Source organism: Amblyomma mixtum, chromosome 4, assembly GCF_055824585.1.
Source record: "Amblyomma mixtum isolate Tamu chromosome 4, ASM5582458v1, whole genome shotgun sequence".
In the NCBI taxonomy this organism is placed as follows: Eukaryota; Metazoa; Arthropoda; class Arachnida; order Ixodida; family Ixodidae; genus Amblyomma; species Amblyomma mixtum.
The window spans coordinates 126605178-126624282 of NC_143015.1; the positions used below are offsets into that span (position 1 = coordinate 126605178).

Here is a 19105-nt window from a genome sequence, read left to right on the forward strand (position 1 = left end):
CATGACCGATGGCGATGATATTATTTAATGTCTGAGAGCCTAGCACGAGCGCTCCTCACCATGCCAATGCCCGCTTCATCGTCTTCTAGTCCGTCACATGACTGGGGGCCACCGAGCGATCGTCCCGATCGTGCGGACTAGAAGAATGCCGCAGACGATGACAAGCAGGACGCGACGACGTGCGTGGCAGTACGTATGAAAAGAGAAGAGAAGATGAAGGGCTTGCCGTCATGATGAAAGGGATGATGAGCGGGTGAAGCCAGGTCCACGCAGGCTGAGGAGCCACCGGTTTCTGGAAATCAGCGTCGAGGCTCGTGGACGCACCCAACGGCAGGGGCTGGGGTACTTGTTTCTCGTGTGTGGGTGGGTGGTCAATGGGGTCTCTGGTCAGTGGCGGCGGTCTCGGTTCAGTGGGGTTGTAGGTCGTTGTGTCTTCTAGGTTCTCATGTGGGAGGTGCGTGGAGTCACATGGCAGTTGCGGCGGTAGTTGTGCCGTCGAGTCTTCCGGTCGGGGCTTGGGGCGGGGTGTAGGAAAGCGGCGGCGTCAGGGCATACCTGGCAAGCTGGCGAAGTGCCGAGAGGTTCGAAGCCGCGAGCACTCCACAGAAGACCTCGGTGGACAGCAGGCTCCTAAGCTCCGGGACCGGGATAAGAAAGGAACCCAGCACCTTACACCAAATGTTACGTGACGGCAAGCGATGAACACAGGGTCACATGACCGATGGCGATGATATGATTTAGTGTTTGAGATGATGATGATGATGATGATGTCCTCGGGCTGAATGAGCCTAGCACGAGCGCTCCGTCCCGCGCCACAGCCAGCTTCGTCTTCTTCGGAACAATATTTCTTGCTATGACTAACGAAGGTAGTGGTGCTCAAACTGTGCGCAAATGTATTTCAACCTCTCTGTCTTCTTTCGTCAATATCACTTATGAAGTTGCTGTTCATTTATCTCAAACAAACAAGTGGCCAAGACTAGCAGCTCATTATTAATGGCGTAAAAGAGCCCGTACTTATTCTGGACGGTCGAAGAAAAGAAAAAAAAGCAGGACCGCGCCTAAGAGGCAGCATGAACTCTCAGAAATTATCTGAAGAAGAAGAAGAACATAAAGTCGGGTTGTGCACAAACGGCGATACCGATCAGAAGCTTCCGGAAGATTAGGGAAATATCTTTTCTCAGTGCGCTTGGTGCAGGCTTCATTTTTATTCCTAGTGCCTCTCTCCACACCTGTCCACTAAGATGTCTCGTTTCTTCCTGAGATCTCCTTCGCCTCGGGTGCTACTGGTGAGGTAAGGACCCTATTCTGCAGAAGAACTTCTTGCTGGGCGAGTTGGTGCACAGCTTTCTTGGCATGGCGTTGCGCACACGAACACACATACACAGGAAGAGGCAGAAGAGAGAGCGCAAACTATCAACTAGATTTATTGCTTTCGTAACAGAAAATATATGCAGCAATCACACGTGCAAAACAGAATAGGGAGAGGGAAAAAAGGAGTGAGGAGTGGAGGGACGCGGATAGCAAGTCAGGCCTGCAAAGGTCAGCGAAAGCCACGGATAAAATTCCTTTCCCTATCATATAAGGTGACCGAGGTATCACTAATACAATTTTCGCCTTTTTCTCTGATGTGGAAAGCTTCTAAAGGTTCGCGGGCTATTTTGCTTTTGCTCTTGCCCAGAATCTTGCTATCCCCTTGCTATCCCCAGGGACTTGCTATCCCCGTCCCCCCACTCCTTTTTTCCCTCTCCCTATTCTGTTTTGCACGTGTGATTGCTGCATATATATTCTGTTGCGAAAGCAAAAAATCTAGTTGATAGTTTGCGCTCTTTCTGTCTTCTGCTCCTTCCTGTGTATGTTTATTCGTGTGCGCAACGCCATCCCAAGAACCCTTTTCTGCGCTACCTTTTGCTGAATCTTTTAGCCAAACGCTGGGGCCTATGATCAGGTGCATGAATTTAGCCACTGTAGTGGGAGAATTGATAGCGGCTTAGAATAACAAGGATCACCGTTTTGCATATGACTGTGTTGAAACTCGGTGAGTTCCAGGAATGCATCTAAAGGAGACACTGTTGTGACATTTTTCGGAACGTGCAATTTCTGATACGTGCGAAAACTATTTTGAATCTTGAAGTGACTGCGCTCCGGTGTGTCTAGGTGTGATTAACCACTTCGATAATTCACGGCTGCAAAGAAGTGTCTTAGAGAAATACTGGGAGAATTGCTTTCTATATAAGAACGTTTTCTAAATAAGAACGTTTTCGTATGGTAAAACAATAATAGAATAATGCGACCTTAACCACGCATGTGCCAATTATCTGACAGGAATCCGGAGTTCAAAGTGGTAACCTCTCTCAATTAGCGCCTCCGGGAAGTTTCCGTAAGGACTCATATATTGAACGGATCGTAACCTAGACTCAGGAATATTCACAACGAACGCAAAGCCATATCCTTTTCAATAGACGCGACGCCCATTGTCATAAAGGAGCGAAGTGCATGCGTGAAGAAACGCCAGTAAATAAAGTGCACGATACATTCACTCCCAACGGCGATACGATACACAGGACAGCTAAATCAAGCCTTGTCAACGTTTCTGTCGTACCTTACTGATTTCACCACAAGTAGGATTGCTCAGTGGGAAAAGTGCCCGTCGCTAAAGCGTAGGATATTGCACTTCCTTTAGAAGTACATGTAGTTTTGTTTAAAATATAGCTTTCTAATCTAATATAGCCGTCCTGTTAACGAAAAGCTTTTTAATAATTTCTTTTCACCACAGGTCACGCCCTCGCTCACCGTCGCTAGAAACCCTGACGTAAGTCGATCACTGACTACGCAAAAGTTTGGCATTAACAACTTTCTTTTTCGACAAAAAAGACACACATCCCCTTCTGATCGGCGCGTGATGGCTTAAGTTGCTTACGCGCCATAAAATTTGGTGACGCTAGGGAAGCTCGAGGTATCCAGACTTTCTTTGCACGCAAAAGTTAATTGAGAACTAAATTTTAGACATAAAATTCTGTATAAATTACTCAAGCGCCTCATTCTTCTCATATCTCAGAATTTGCGAAAGGCAACTTCCAAATTCGTTTTTTTTTTGTCCCCTTAAGTGTATTAGTGGGAGGTGCCAACCACTCCCTTTACAAATATAAAAAAAATGCCCTGTGAGAATAGAGCAACAGAAGTGTTTATTGCAGAGCTCATAGGGTTTCACAACAAATTTCTATAAGGTTTCTCCAGGACGTACGGGGAAAATGCGACATAGAAAATTGCATTATGTTCTAGTTCTTCGCAATTTTATGTGCACAGTGCTGTATTAAAGTAATATCATTTTTGCGTCCTTTACATGCAAAATGAGCACATTGGGCTACTAGTGACATCGTAGCGAAAAATTCAGAACATTTTCTTGAAGTGGTAGCACATTCCATTTATCTTTCATGCATTGCTAGTGCTCATCATCAAGCCGTAACTTGAACAGTTTCATTCCTAGATGTGATTATCACCGCGAATTCCAGCGAAAATATCGTTACACATATGAAAACGTTCAGCCTGGCGCTATTTCTTCCGAGTTCAGATTAATTGTAAATGTCCTGTACTGCTCTTGAACCTGTCCAACAAGATGTCTCATTCTTAGGAGGAAGAAGCACATATTAAAGTAGGAACTGTTTTATTATGAACTTCAGCCTCTTACGGCGACAACATGACATTAGTGTAACTTATCATTCCATCGAGAATATATACAGGGCACGCGCTTTGGAGTGCGTCAGCGTGCAGTTCTCGACTAAACTACGTTCACCGTTCCTGTAGGCCTGCTGGGAGGATGGCTGGGCAAAAGCTGATTCGTCGCTACCAGGCGAAAGCACGGCGCCACTTTAAGGAGATCTTCGCCTCGTTCATACTGATCGCGTGCTGCGTCATGGTCGTCGCCTTCATCACTGGCTGGAGTAGGAAGATGGTAAGGCCAACTACGGCGGGTTGATCACAGTAGTTTTGTAGCGAAGGCTGTTAAGAGCCCGTTGTACTGTTCTGCTTCCGTTGGCCTTGGCGGCGATAGCGTAGCATCGCACCAGGTCGATTGGGCAGAATGCAGTGGCTTTGCGACCGACATCGCAGTGACGTCACCCGATTATATAAGAGAACCAATTAAGTCATAAATAATCACCAATATTATGTTCACCGTCGAGAACAGCTGTCACTGATCAGATAAAAACGCGATAATCAACCTCGAAGCTTTTTTTAATTAATACCGCCGGAGAACAAAAACATTTTTCGTTGCCGCCGCGGTGGCTCAGTGATTATGGTGCTCGGCTGCTGACCCGGAAGACGCGGGTTCGATGCCGGCCGCGGCGGTTGAATTTCTTTGGAGGAGAAATTCTAGAGGCCGGTGCACTGTGCGATGTCAGTGCACGTTAAAGAACCCCAGGTGGTCGAAATTTCCGGAGCTTTTCACTACGTCGTCTCTCATAGCCTGAGTCGCTCTGGGATGTTAAACCTCATAAACCAAACCGAACCAAACCATTTTTCGTTGCATCGCAGAAAGCTGCACTTTCAGTAGATCACACTATTACCTTTTCGGGTTACTCGCTCTGAGATGCACAGAACATATCAAAATGTGCAGTCGAAAGACCAGAAGAACCTACGAAGTCCACGATCAGGTGGCTACTGGATGTGTCCGAAAAGAAATCTGAGTCAATGTGAACTAACTGCATGGAACTCAAGTGGCACATTTTCTTCTAGAGCATTTGACGCACTTCGCCGATCTCTTTCATGTTCCTACACCACAACTCAGATTTTGTACCTGTGGTAGCTGCGGCGTCGTGTATAATCAGAAACTTTTACCTGTTCGTCTTTCACAACAAAGAGCGCAGAAGCAGGAGTGAAATCGAAACGTTGTCGGCAGCGTCTCTGGCTTCTGCTTTAAGTGTCGTTCCTTAAGTTTTTATAACACTTAACATACTTTCGAGCACTTCACATAGCTGTCAACCATGGACATGCGTCCATCAAACGCGTGGTTAAGCTGTGCGTGTTGAAGCACCTTATGCTAGGGCGCTGTTCACGCGTCAAATGCACGCTTGCAATGCCGCCATGCGCTCATCTTCCGTGGCATCAGTGGAGGCTGTAGAGTTTCTCAAAATTGCCAACAAGGGAAAGGACCACTGCGGTATTTCATCCCCTAATGAGAGTCTATTTGGTTTGACATTGTTGGGCATTAAACGCGTATTCGATCTCGATAATGCTGCGCTTCTCAAGACAATTCGCGTGAGTAATAACGGGGGTTTGTAGAACAGAGCGTTGTTAAACTCTCGCGGAAGCATCGGGGTTACGTTTTATTCCAGGAAAAGTCTGAGTTCTATTCAAAAACCTTAAATAAATGTATTGAAATGTTTTCACGCAGCCGCACACTGAAAATTCAGCTGCATTAAATTTATTACCGAAATAAAAAAAAAAAATTTTAAAATGATTACACATGCGCACAAAGCACGGCACCATGACACACCTACCAGTTTTGAGGCAGCATCCACATAGTATGTCCTAGACCAGCAAAGCGAATTACGGAGTCAACTCTTCACCGAAATCGCGCGATTCATGAAATGCGTTGCAAGGAACTCGGATAGACAGCGGCGCCACTTCTCTCTGGGTAGATTACAGAAACTCTCTATATTTCGACTGTCCTTCACGAGCAAGCGCGCTTTTGCGTTAGTATTCATCCCGGTCCCTGAAAGCTTGCCAATGGACAAGCTATTATTTAACTCTGCAACTCGAGACCAGCTTTTTTCACCCCCCCCCCCCCCCCCCTTTTTGAGTGTCTTACTGAGTAAGGCTGCAGAGCTGGGATTGGCTGTTAGTTGAATGGAGGAGAAAGGGAAGCGTTGGGTTGCGAGGAGGAACAAAACGAGGGATATAAAATGCGGTACCTGGCTCACTCAAGGCAAAAACTTCAACTGCACCTCTAGGGAAAAAGAAATGAAAGAAGGTACATACTACACGTGATGTGGGGCGTACTTGGGTGAGCCGAACCCGCTCCTGGTAGGGAACGTATTGTACAACAGCACACTCTAGACGCACACTAAGCATGAATGCCTAGCTTCTACGTGTGTGACATGTAACTAAATGTAGAAGTGGCGGTACTGTGTATTCTATTCAATTCGTTCATTTTCCAGGGCGGTACAAATAAAAACTCTGTAGGGTCCCCTGCAGTAAAAGTTGCACAGAGCAACTTGACGAAGGTCCAGGGGCCAGCTTACAAGACAGCAGTCGACATAGATTATCGCGATAGCACGTGCTCAGCTTCACCTTGTGACAGGTGCTAAGAAGACGCACAAGTGCGACTTTTGCTGATGTTTATATTGCTTATATGCTTTTCCCAGTGAATGCTAGTGGACAGGTCAAGGAGAAGGAATTCATTATATTTTAGGTTTTGCTCCTGTACGTGGATGCGCTAGAATGTAGGTGTTTTCCCGCGTTTAGTGTACTTGCAGCTCCACTTTTCTTTCCGCCGTTTACTTATTTTCAGCTTCTTCCCCTAGGCTATGAGGAAACGTGTGCGCCACTTTTATTGCCCTCTGAACAATATTTTGGCTTGCAATCGGAATTCGGGAGTTGGTACCTGTCAGCACCTCTGATTTTTGTTATTTTCAGCTTCAACCACAACCGCCCATACAGCAACAATTTTTAATGCCAGCCTTTTAGTTTATACAAATATCTCTAGAAAAAACATATAAGCGCGCGAATTTTACTCCCCTAAATGGTCAACACAACGGTCGCAGTAAACAAGCAGCCAAGTCTAGTGTATTATGCCAGCAGCTGCGGTTGCATAACTAATGCACAAATACGACTTGTACAACAACCTTGTCACCTCATTACGGCCTGTTTAAAGTACCTACCAGTACAATGCTTCTGGACCTGTGCATTCCTCGTACCCTCATGCCTTCTCCAATAAGACACACCACTTGTAAACACTTTATTGTTAACGCTCTCTTCATGAACGCCTCAAACGCTGGTCGTCCGGCTTAATTCACTTTGTTTTTGCACGCAGGGGTCCGGCAAGAAACCTTTCCGGGGCAGTCGCCAAAGAGGACCTTTCGGTCTTCCTGAGCCAACGGAGGCTCAGTATCCAGAGAATGTGAGTAGCGCTATGTGCAGCAAAAAGTGTTAAGGTGAAGCAGGTGTCATATGTATGCGCTTGCGTAAGCCGTCTCTGAAGAAATGCGGTAAGGGGTTGTATTCTCCAACATATTGAGCTAATATAACCGCCATGAGGCTTGAAACTCTGAACAGCGCCGCCACGGTGGCTCAGTGGCTATGGTGCTCGGCTGCTGTCCCGAAAGACGCGGGTTCGATCCCGGCCGTGGCGGTTGAATTTCTTTGGAGGAGAAATTCGAGGCCCATGTACTGTGCGATGTCAGTGCACGTTAAAGAACCCCAGGTGGTCAAAATTTCCGGAGCCCTCCACTACGGCGTCTCTGATAGCCTTAGTCGCTTTGGGACGTTAAAAAAAAAACCAATAAAACAACAACAATATAAACTCTGAACACAAGTACGTAAACCATTTTTGGGATGAAACAACGCGTCAGAAAGCTTCTATTTGGAGAGAATTTGCGTAAACACATTTTACTAGCTTCCATTCCAAATCTCCTGACTCCTATTAATGATAAACACCGCAGCTTCAGGAGATCTTCGCACATCGTTACAAAAGTAACAAGAGGGTGCTTAGGTTGGTGTCAAATGCCTTTTACATGCAACTACTCAGTTGAAGCTCTTATGCGCAGAATTAATGCCAGCTTGTGTCTATTGCCTAGCACTAAGATGTGCAGGTAAGCACTGATTCTGCTATCGATTAAGTGCCACTTTGACGTCAGATCTTATCCTCCATGCTGAGGAAAATCACCGGTCGGACTGCTGCTTACGTGGACGAACAGCACCATACGAGTACTGCATAAAAAAGTGCGACGAAGAATACTTTCTTGAATACTTTGGGTGAACCGCCGCTGCTGCTCGAAGGAAAACTGGGGTCGACAGATGATAATAATAATAATAATGCCTTTATTTTCCATCACAAGGATGAGGAAGGCACAGAGAAAAGGCTAGGGATGTAGCTTGACGAGCTCTCGCTTCCGCAAAAATACATAGAAGTTGTACAGGAAAAATATGCAGACAGCATAACAGCATACCAGCAAAGCTTAAAAAAAAGAAAGAAAAACCCAGCAGTAATACTAAAGAAATAAAGGAAGCATGAACAGAACCTATTTTTTGACACAGATATCAAAGCCTGCCCGGTACCGCCCGACCGCTGGTGATGCGGGGTATAATTCACGTTGTAGTGTACTGGATCTTTTATAAAAATAGTAAATAAAGCTGGTGCTAATCTCGAAGAAGGCGGAATCTCCTTTCCCCAATGTATCAATATTTATTTTGTGTCCACAGAAATGCCGATGTTATGTAGTTCGATCCCGAAGGCCGAGATTAAATTGGATTTAGTTCAACGCAAATAATTGTTACCGTGAACTTAACTAAACTTCATGTTTCATACAACATGCAAAAATACAAAAAATTGGATGGGCCACTTAAGCTCCGTCTTAAGGGTATGGAGCGATAGCGTTAATGAATTAATGCCCATATATGCGTAATTGGACATTCTCAACTTCACATTCATATCTCCCTAGGAGTGTTCATACCTCTCCTTGCGCAATAGTGCAGCGGTTAAGAAATGCGCCATTGACCTGCGATGGCAGGTGCTGCCACCGATGGGTCGCGTGAGACCCAAGTTCTCTTCCCGAGCAAGCTGTCGCGATCAGTCATTAACTTGCGCCACGTGCCGGGGTGGTTAGTTTGATGACAATCCAGTGGAGAGATTGTGATGACACCACAGGGCTACGTGACCTGGTAGCCAACCGACTGTGACAACACCAAATTTTCGGCACAACGGCAGCATTAACGCTGTCGTCTTAAAACGGTCTCTAAAAATTAGATCGAGATTTTATATAATCGAGTAGGTATGCCTGTTGAGATACAGACACGGCAAGAGCACCGAGGAGGTTCTCCACTCGTGCGCTGATTTCTACAGCTTACATAAGATCCGATATAGGTGTAGCGACCGACCATTCTCGTGCCTCTTGCTTTCTCTTTTATATCGGCCAGTTTTACAGTGCTAAATGTATTGGCTTAGTTCCCCATATTTTTGAGTCCTCGGTAGCGTCGGCTGTTTCGCGCTCAGTTTTGCAGAAAAAAGAAGTTCACATACAGATCTACATGTCTATGTACATATATGTACCCAACGCTGGTCACCACCCTACCGCGAATGCTAACCTGGAAACCAAATTCGGAACGAACTGTCTTACCCCTAGCTTTATGTAGAATGTACTTAACTTGGCCTAAGAATCCGGCAATGGCGCATGGGCTACTGAGGCTACTTGAGTTTGGTCCGTGGCAGTTCAGTGGTGATGACCACCATGCGTGCAGTTATTACAGTAGTAACCATAATACATAACAGCACTCACCAGCCGTCGTACCCAGAGAGCAAGTTGGTATTGCCGTTAAGATTGTCGGTATGCTATACTTTAGAACGGGACAAGGAATATAGTTGATTACATTAAAAGCGAAAAATAAGGCTCAACCCCGCATTCTTAATCCTTCTGATCTCCACTACAAAAAAGGTTCATAACGTGTATCGGTTGCTTTTGAGCACATTGTGTTCGACCATTTATGTTTTTTGCTCCCTAGGACCACACGCTTTGTATTCCTTAGCATGCTTTTCACAACACTGCCTGCGAAGTTTCGCACATGTTGTCATGCATCGCACTTCGTTCATTTCATTGATTGACCGAGTGAACTGAGTCGCCTGATGATGCACTTATTTACATGATTGATTTACTTTGCAGACTGGGGAGGAGGACGTGATCAGACCAATAGACCAGGCAGCGCCGCGCACGATCCCGACGAAGGCCAGGAAATTAGTACTGCCCGCTATCGATGCTCCGTCTGCGACAGCGGCTCCTGATAGGCCGAGAACTACTGCAGCTCGAAGTATCAAGACCTCAGGAGCACCACTTTTGCCTACAACCGACTCCACAGGAAAGTGCACGACTGCCTTCTGCCGAAAGCTGAAAGACTGGTTCAACAAGACCATCGCCATGCAGGCGGATCCATGCAGGGAGCGCAACATATTCGTCTGCGACCCATCATTGGCCTTCCCTGGCTTCACCGCCTCATTCAAAAAGGTGTGTAACATATATGTTCGCTGTATTTACGCTCTTCATGGCAACATAGTGCACCCGCTGGCATTTCATTTGCCTCGTTTCAGTGGTCAATGCTTTCTGCGTGATTATGATGGGTTTAAGATACCTTGAAGAATCACCCCGACAGTTAACAGCCCCCGAGCGATACCGTCTTTGAGTAGAACTACTTGTGCCTGCAGGGTTACAATGAAAGCTTGCATAAGGGCCGAGTATGTACAACGTGTCTTGAGTTCGGAACATAGTGCCCGTTGCAGTCGAAGGCGACGTGATTTTTCACATAATGGAAGAAATTGATCGTCGTAATCGGTTTATATAGACTGTAAATTATTTCCCCTTTAAGGTAAACTATGTTTTTGCTAAAAAAGCGAGTTGGGCTTGTTTACTTTTGTTGCGAGGTCGGTAGAAAAAAGATGGTAAAGAAGAATAAAGCCTACAAAACACAGACGCTGGTTCGCAAGCTGTTTGGTAAAGAAAAATACACCGCACATACATGCACATTTGCTCTTTCAATCTTTCCAGAAGAGATCTAGGAACCAAAACAATTATCCGTTCTAGAGGATGTGTTCTCTAAATTTCGGGGATGCACATGCCTGACTGACGCATCCGCCGTCAAGCTTAGCATTCTAATAAGCTTCTGAAACAATTTTTTGTTGGCACCGTGCTCATTTTTATATACATAATCGATTGCTGTCTTTCTCGGCTATAGCTGGCCATAACAGGACATCGGCATTTCTACATAGAGGGCTTTAGCACACAACGTACGTAGAAGTAACCGTGTTTGTTGTTTAATATATCGTAGCAAAATTCAATGCATTGCTGAAACCCGAACGGAGCGCGCCAGACGTGTTTGGACGCGTTTGAACTTTAGCTCGCGCGTCCAAGTCCCGACGTTCTCCTGCATTTGTAAGCGGTCACACAAAGCTGGCTACGCCTTCGAAATTAGGCTGGCACATGCAAATGTCGCGTAATCTGACATTTGAACTTTACGCCCATGGATGAACGTTGATGAAAACGGCTATTTCGAAATAACAGCGAAAGAGCCTGGCATTTTCACACGCGTAGAGAAAAGGCTGCGGCGATGTACGAGGTGTCCAAAGTAGTAGCAAGTGGCGTTTATTTTTAATCCAGCGCGAGGCCATAAGTATGTTTCGTTCGACTAAGCGTACGCGTAATGCTATCACAATAATAGCTTACAAATAATGCCAGAAAGTTCTTGTTTTGCGGTGCAAATTTAGGAAAGGCGTATGGGTACGAATTTTTAAGGCGGAAGCCTTTAATGCCTCATAGTTGTAAGCTGAAGTTGTCGACAGAAATGTCACGCTTTTCAATTGGTCGAAACGGTCGTGACGTCACAGTGCGCGAATTTGAAACGGGGTTAATCATACTTTGGCTAGTAACCATGCAGCCAAGTGATGCTCCAAGTAAGTGGTACTGAGGTTAGTTAAATGCTTAATTAACCAAGTAGCCTAATTAACCAGATAAATAAATAAAACCGAGTAGGAAATTGGCCGAGCTCGGGAATCGAATCCTTGTCTCCGGAGTGCGAGACGAGCACGCTACCACTCCGCCATGCCAGCTTTTTTTTTCTTTATTGCATTTTCACAACGGGTACAAAGAAGTAAAACATCTCAGCAACACTTGCACTGACACGGCAGGTTAAAATTTTTTCAGTTCAACCAAGTCATCCAGCCCATTTAACCAGCTCGATGGTTTGGAATGAACAAAGGCGCGTCTAGTGAATACGATGTCTTCATTCACTCCCATCTTCCTCCCTTCCTGCTACGGCGAGGTATAGGCGTCCACCAAGATATGCGAGACAGATACATTTCCTTTCCTCAAAAACGAATTTACCGACCAGCAAGGCATAGAACCGAACGGGCGATGGCGTTCTATGGACTCCCTGGCTGCGTTGGAAGACGCTGTCGCGTTCCGCTCTTAGAGGCGAAGCTTAATATCTTAACCACACATCAGTGACGCAAGCAGCAACATCGCGCTTAAGGCTTTCGCCTCACTGCACTTTAGGTCAACAAAGTGTCCTCCTGAATTTTTCTCTAGGCTGCTCCGAACGACCAGCGGACAGCTGTGACCAGGACTTGTGGAGGCGTTGCACTGACGAAGAATCAGCACCACGTGTCTAGCGCAGCAGACGGCAAAGAAGAGCTGCTCAAGTCTTGCCTGGAGTACGCGTACAATCCGCACGAAGGCGTGGAAGACATCAGGGCATTCATGTCCCACTTCAAATTGGACTTGCGTCGCATGATGGACGACCCGAAGGAAGACCCAGTGGATCGTATGATGGAGCTGTCCCTCGACTACGGCCTCGACTCTCCGGTGTCCTTCTCCCGGAAATACAACGTCACTGGTGAGGCCTCAGCGCCATTTGTGTTCGAGGTGAGTTGTCGCTTGGCTTGAACTGCTTTGATGAAAGAGTTTATATACTAGACAGACGGCGGGTGCCGCGATCTTATCCTGGGCCTCCCCAGTTTTTGCTAACCGTGAGATCTGCCATTACGGTGACACCTCTTTGCAGGCTGCGCTAGTATGGTGGTCAAATACGTAGCGTAATCACCAACCAACAGCTGTTCTATATGAGGTGGTTCTATCCGGTATCATGGTGTCCTCTAATGCGCGGATTCGATCCCGGACGCGGCGGCCGAATTTGGATGGCGGCGAAATTCTGCAGGCCCACGTACTGTGCGATGTCAGCGCACGTTAAAGATCCCCGGTTTGTCGAAACTTCCGGAAACCTTCAATACGACGGCGTACTTCAGCCTGAGTCGCTTTGGGACCATAAAACCATGATGCCCTCTATTTCTATAAAAGTTCAGCCTCTGAACCTTTCCTGAAGAGTTATAATGATTTCGGTCACTCGACGTACTAGAAGGCGCTTTGTACAGAGATTTCATACTTGTTGAAGCGATGTGTCGTTAATTTGTTTCTTTTTGTGCAAGCTATCTTGGCAGTACAATGAGAGCGCTGTGTGTGCCCTCTTCTGGGCCTGTGTCCAGGTTGTTTCTGGATATTTGCAGGAAAATGAGAGCGCCGCTCCGGGTTTAAACGCTCCCCCCCCCCCCCCCCCCCCTCAACGCTTTTGCTGCCGTGACTACAACGTTCTCTTGGAAAGACTTGACATACTTAGAACACAGATATGGTACTTCTAAGGCGCTCCGTGGGTATACACTGGAAGCTACCGCCTCATACCTTCAAGCACAGCGAGTCGAAAGTCCACTGCACACACGAGTAGCACATGGCTAATGTGCGCGCTCGAAGCCGTAACAAACAACCATCACAGAGGAGAAGAGCTTGCTTTTTGTATATTACGCATTAGTGTGCGACAACCTTCATATTATGCGCCGCTTCTCTATTTTCCAATAAATCATTTAGATTTCTATGAGGAAGTTTCAGTTTCAATTCAGTTTCAATTCAGTTTATTTCTTTCCATGGAAAGAGGGGCTGAGGCAAAAGGCTGACTTGCTTGACGAAGGCATCAGCACCCATAGACGGTTGGCAATGCATGGCAAAAGTAAAACATTTGAAAAAATCTCACTTGTAATGCACGTTGTAATACAATAATGCACAAAAAAAACAATTTGCAACACATACTTTTGTACATAAAGTTCACAGAGCAAGAGCAGGCAACACAACCAAGATTTACTGATCAGAATACATAATCATCAAACAAAGTAGCATGATTCACATAATACACACAGTAACTGTAAGGATATCTCGAGTGAAGTATTATGGAAATTGAATGTTACTCCTTATTAAGTAATGTTTAAGGTTCTTATTGGACCAAGATGCGGAAGAATTGAAGTCAAGAGGTGGCGGTACATTATTTATGGCTGTAGGAACTTGGTAGCGTAGTGTCTGTTTACCATAATTGGACCTGATTTTAGGTACCAGCTTTCTTTGTTTTCGGAAGTGGTACGTTGTGGACGAGTTGTCAGGAATAGAAGCGTATAGTCGTAAGGCGTAAGTGAAGCTATAATTTCAGCGATGCAAGTTGAGAGCTACAAGCTATAGATAGAGGCGTGCATTGTATCGTTTCAAAATACTCTGAAAAGTATTTTGCTTACATCTTCTTCCTCAGATTACCCTGAACGCCGAAGTTAAAGAGTTCCTTACGGCGCTTCAGTCCCTGGATGAAGAGGATATTGAAGACTTTTACCACCTACTCCTCTCTCGGTACGCACTGCTTAATGACAGTGACGTGGCGAAGCACCTCATGGATGCAGATAATGAAAGTGAGTGTTTTGATACATTCTCTCGGATAAGCACTGAGCTGTGTACGTTTCATTCTTTCTGAAGGTTGCCGAAAATGATGGCTGCACTCGGATAACGATGCTTAACGCATTTACTTTTCCTGGGACTTTATTTGTTCCAGAATTTCTGGCTGCTTTTATTTAAGGCAAATATAACGCAAGTTGGCATTTATTCAGCAAAGGCGAGTGTTTTGACCATGCGCAAGTAAATTGCAATTTTGAAGGATAACGCGTATAGTTAAGGTGAAATGCATATTCTTGGTTCAGTGAAAACGACAACTGGCGGGCCTGCCGATGCTATCTAAGATGCCAAGATAAGTAGCAGTGCAATAAAACGCAGAAAACCAAGAAATGTAGCTGGCATAGAGAGACGCACGAATTTAAGCCCTCCTCTTCCAAATAAATATCATCTGAAAACAGCGCTCACGCTTTCGCTGTTCTATTTCGATCGCCACAATCAGGCGTCTTAGCATTAGCTTTGGTGCAGCCTTTGGAAGCGCTTATGCAGGGGCGGCATCGTGCGATAGTGCTTGCTCTAAACAATTTCATTTGATGTGTAGTGTGTGTCCCTGTCAAATTACTTTTTTTTTTTTCTCTGCCCGTGTCTTTTATGCGCGCGCTTTACATTTTGTATAATAGCGGTAGAGTTAATTATTTGGAAACGAAAAGGTGTTTTACCGTCCTGTGGCTCATAGGGGCATTAACTGGAACTTTACTGCATGGAATTTTTTTTTAACAAAAAATTACTAAAGGGCGCTTTCGTAGTTGGTAAAGACATTCCCTGCTACCACAGTATTTCTCACGGGTGTCCATTATACTGCAAGAAGCCAGTTCGCTTCCACGATTATCTTCTCTATTTTGGGTGCAACGTCACGCAGAGCGCTTTTATGAATTAAGCTTTCTGCATGGGTGTCCGGGTGCCGAGCACGAACACGAAAGGAACTAATAATCTGGGTTAAATATTTGCGTCAAATTTTGTTTAGTGTGCGCTATCGGGGACAAAAGTTGTATACTCCACGCGACGGGAGCCGGAACAACTGAAAACTGCGTTGCAACTCCATCTACGACATCTGGGATCGAGACGGCCAATGCGTGACCTTTATGATCAGCAGGCATGTCGCATGGCTCGTTTCAATGTTTCGTGGTTAAGCTCGCCAAAATGCTGCCGTTTTTCGTCGCTGTGGCGCCCGCCGCGTGGAGTATATCACTTTTGTCCCCGATAGTACATAGGCTGAATCCAAAATACAGAAGTAGATATTGTTGTTTAATTTGCACAAAGAGCTGAAGAGGATAACAATTCAGTCGCCGCGCCATGGTTATGTGGTACCTTATGTGCAACCGTGGAGTGAAATTTTACTTTTTTTTGACGGCAATTAGGCTTTATTAATATATATACCTTTAACACACAATATTTTTGAACAGAGGGCACATTAACAGTACCAAAATTTTTTTATCTATACATGCAGCCTTTACCATTGTTCTAAATCCGTTCCATAGGGCGTTATCTGAGGTTTAACTCCGGTGCCTGCATCATCGTTCATGAATTTTGACTAGCGTCCGCATCATACTGTTCTTTTTTGAGCATGAGCAAGAACAAACGCCCTCAAACTGCGTCGGTGCGGAAAGATTTGCCCTCAGCAAAGCGCAGGCCGTGGTAAAAGGATACAATTGAAATCTTAAGTGTACTTCACCTTCATACCTTGCCCACATTATTGAACTCCCGACCGACTTGGACTGAAATGTGCTGCATGAGCAAAGCACACCTCCGTAGGGAAGTGTTCCAGGAACTAAGCCGAAATCGCTCTTTTATTGGACTGACGGAATAGTTCCCTCGCGGATGAAGGCAGATATAGTAACGTACGGCGAAAGCGTATAGTTCCGCTCCGGTTTCGCCCCACGGTTTCGCTAAGGAGGTTAGAATTTGTGTTGAAATTCAGTTGCAGATTTCATGAACGAGACCACGGATTATAGACAACCAGCCATAATGAGCATCGCGGACTTGGCCAACTTAACAGCTGTCACAACAGGTCAGTACATGACGACGCTTGCAACTCTCTACAGCATTTCATGTACCCTTGCATTGACTCAAACCTCAGTAGTATATACAGCTACAGACGGAGTAAGAACAACGCTTTATTTTTTAAAATTGTAGTGGCTTCCTTATTTTAGGCCGTTGAAAACAGAATTTGTAAAGATTCAATGTTTGTGAGGCTTTTTCTTTTTATTACAACAGCACCAGAGCCCTATGCAGATGTTCTGAAAATCAAAGGTAGAGGTTACACAAGTTCGCGGGGGGTGGACCTCATGTTGTCCCCCCAAAATGGTTTTGCTACCAAGCATATTTCGCATCAGTACTCAATTACCTCTCACATCACTATGCTTTAGCGACATTCATGGAAAGATCACCCTGTCATTCTTTTTCCTTGAACATTCATGGTCTTGTTCTCCCTCTTGAAATTGTCTGTAGAACTCAAAGCAGCTTAGAAAATTGTATCTTCTAGCATTTTACCAATACGTTTAAATAATGTATCGGCTTTTTGCCGATACATTCCTTACCTAATGACCTAAAGGTCGCGCAAATAATGATGGTGGTGAAGCAGCTATTTTAGAAAGGCATTCTATGCCATCCCTAGGAATATATTCTCTCTCAGCCTGTCTTATGCAACGTGCTACTGTTCTGAAAATGGACCAGGTAAGGTTTAGGCAGATAAAATTACCTAGTACTTGCACTCTAGCTTGTATTATATATTAATTTTCCATTAGCTTTAATATACAAAAAAACCCACTCTTAAAATGCAATAGAACGATTCAATACTTGTCCGGGCACATTTCTGCGGTTCTTTCTAATGCCAATATCTCTCAGGTAAATATTGAGGTAGGAGCAGTAATTTGAGGTCATCGGATCTGGACTGAACACGTCGGGTGCCAATCGTAGCTTTGATGGCACGTCAGGGTCGACATCTGCAAAAGAGAAGCGCCAGATACGAGCCATAAGGTCAGCGTTGTGTCTTGTGCTTTTCTACGACGTACTTTACTCTCATCTAACGCCTTAACTTGAAACAGTTGCACCACTTTTCTACGCTTAGGATAGATACAGAACGCATGCAATTGTTTTTCCCAAAATGGGTTCAAAGAGTAATCAAAATATGCTTCTAGATGTTTACTTTTTTGCAATAGAAATTTAAACAACAGCTGATGTGCGACGGAATGCTGATGTACTCTGCTTAGACATGTGTTGCAGGGAAAGTGATATGGGGTAGGCATACGCCAAGCATACTCACAAACTGATGCTCGCACAGACGAAATCCGTCTACTGAGATATAATGAGAGATACGGTGAGTGTAGGACTATGGTGTCGACAGTATTGGAGTAGCCAAGTGCAGTACGGAGTCAGCTATTTTGAGACTTGATGTCTTGAGTGCAGGTTTGTGTAGTGTGTTAGGGACTTACGACGCATAACAAGGTGTTGAGACTCAGGGTGACCTTGTTGAGCAGGGCGTCTGTCCAGGTCGTACAACATGGGGTGTGGCGGTGCGGCGGGCGCAATGGAAGCCCACGGCAGAAATTCCGAGGACCGTTTCCCATAGACCTCTGACTGTGAAATTTCTACTTGATCTGTTTTATTCAAACTTTTCTACGCATAACTGCTCGCTGGACTGCTTTTGCAGTTGGCACTGTGAAGCGCTGATTGTTCGTCACCCTGATTTTCGCTGAGGTGCAGTGCACTTAGTGCAGGCACGCAATGAAGGGTGGCGCCATGTACTCACATACTCCAGCGAGAAATATTGCGACGCCAAGCATTCACTCCTCTCTACTCAAGAATAATTTTCTGGACCACTCCAGTAGTAGCTAAGTGGCAAGCTCCCAGTCTCAGGGCCTGCATGATTGAGAACATGAAGGCAGCAGGCTTATGGAAGCTGTTTTTTTACGCTCTATGTTCTTTTTCACTGCAACACAGCATCTAAGGGCAATGTTTTACGAAATTAAGGTCGCTGTCACCGAAGCGTACCTTCAAGAGCCTTGAGACTTTACTATTTTGTAAGTGTACGGAATTTAGTGTTCACGCAGTTGTCTGGATCTGCAGACCGGTGGCGAGAACTCTTTGGTCGGTTCGGTCGTTCTGCGGCTGCCCTGTACGATCGTGTGACCGTGGACGAGCAGGCCGTGGCCTTCATTGCCTACCTGTCGCACCCGGAAGAACGGCTTGGGATGAGGCGCGTTCTGGCGTGGCACGTGCTACGGTACCTCGTCTGGCCGAAGGCCGAGTTTCTGTCGGAACTGAACCGGACACGAGCCGCAGGAGACATTTCCGACGAGAATATCTTCATAGTGAGGGTGTTAACCGCCATTAATTACTGCATGTGACAAAAAAAGGTCATGTTTTGACAAAACAGCCGAAAATTCAATTGGTAAACTCCTGTGGTACGATGTACGCGAGTGCGGGTCAGTTAAACGCGTTAAGTCAAGTAAAAGCGTTGCGTTTTGTTGGCGCTTCTGAGCGCTCACGTGAAAAATACTTATGTTGTCATCCACGTGACAGCAGTCAGTACTGCTCAATTTCGTGAAAGCTGTATGAGAAGAATGCGCACACTCAATCGTTTAAGACGCAATGAA

General features: G+C 45.5%; 1 protein-coding gene across 1 annotated transcript in view; it reads left to right on the forward strand.

Moving 5' to 3' along the window:
• The first annotated feature begins 1241 nt into the window (after nt 1-1241).
• LOC149348169 (uncharacterized) overlaps nt 1242-19105 on the forward strand; it is a 28941-nt gene continuing 11077 nt past the window's right edge. The window contains exons 1-9 of the mRNA XM_089585755.1: nt 1242-1291; nt 2774-2809; nt 3802-3949; nt 7031-7117; nt 9873-10211; nt 12303-12620; nt 14320-14473; nt 16429-16518; nt 18576-18820. Of these exons, the coding sequence (XP_089441881.1) occupies nt 1242-1291; nt 2774-2809; nt 3802-3949; nt 7031-7117; nt 9873-10211; nt 12303-12620; nt 14320-14473; nt 16429-16518; nt 18576-18820 (1467 nt within the window). The remainder of the gene's footprint in view (nt 1292-2773; nt 2810-3801; nt 3950-7030; nt 7118-9872; nt 10212-12302; nt 12621-14319; nt 14474-16428; nt 16519-18575; nt 18821-19105) is intronic.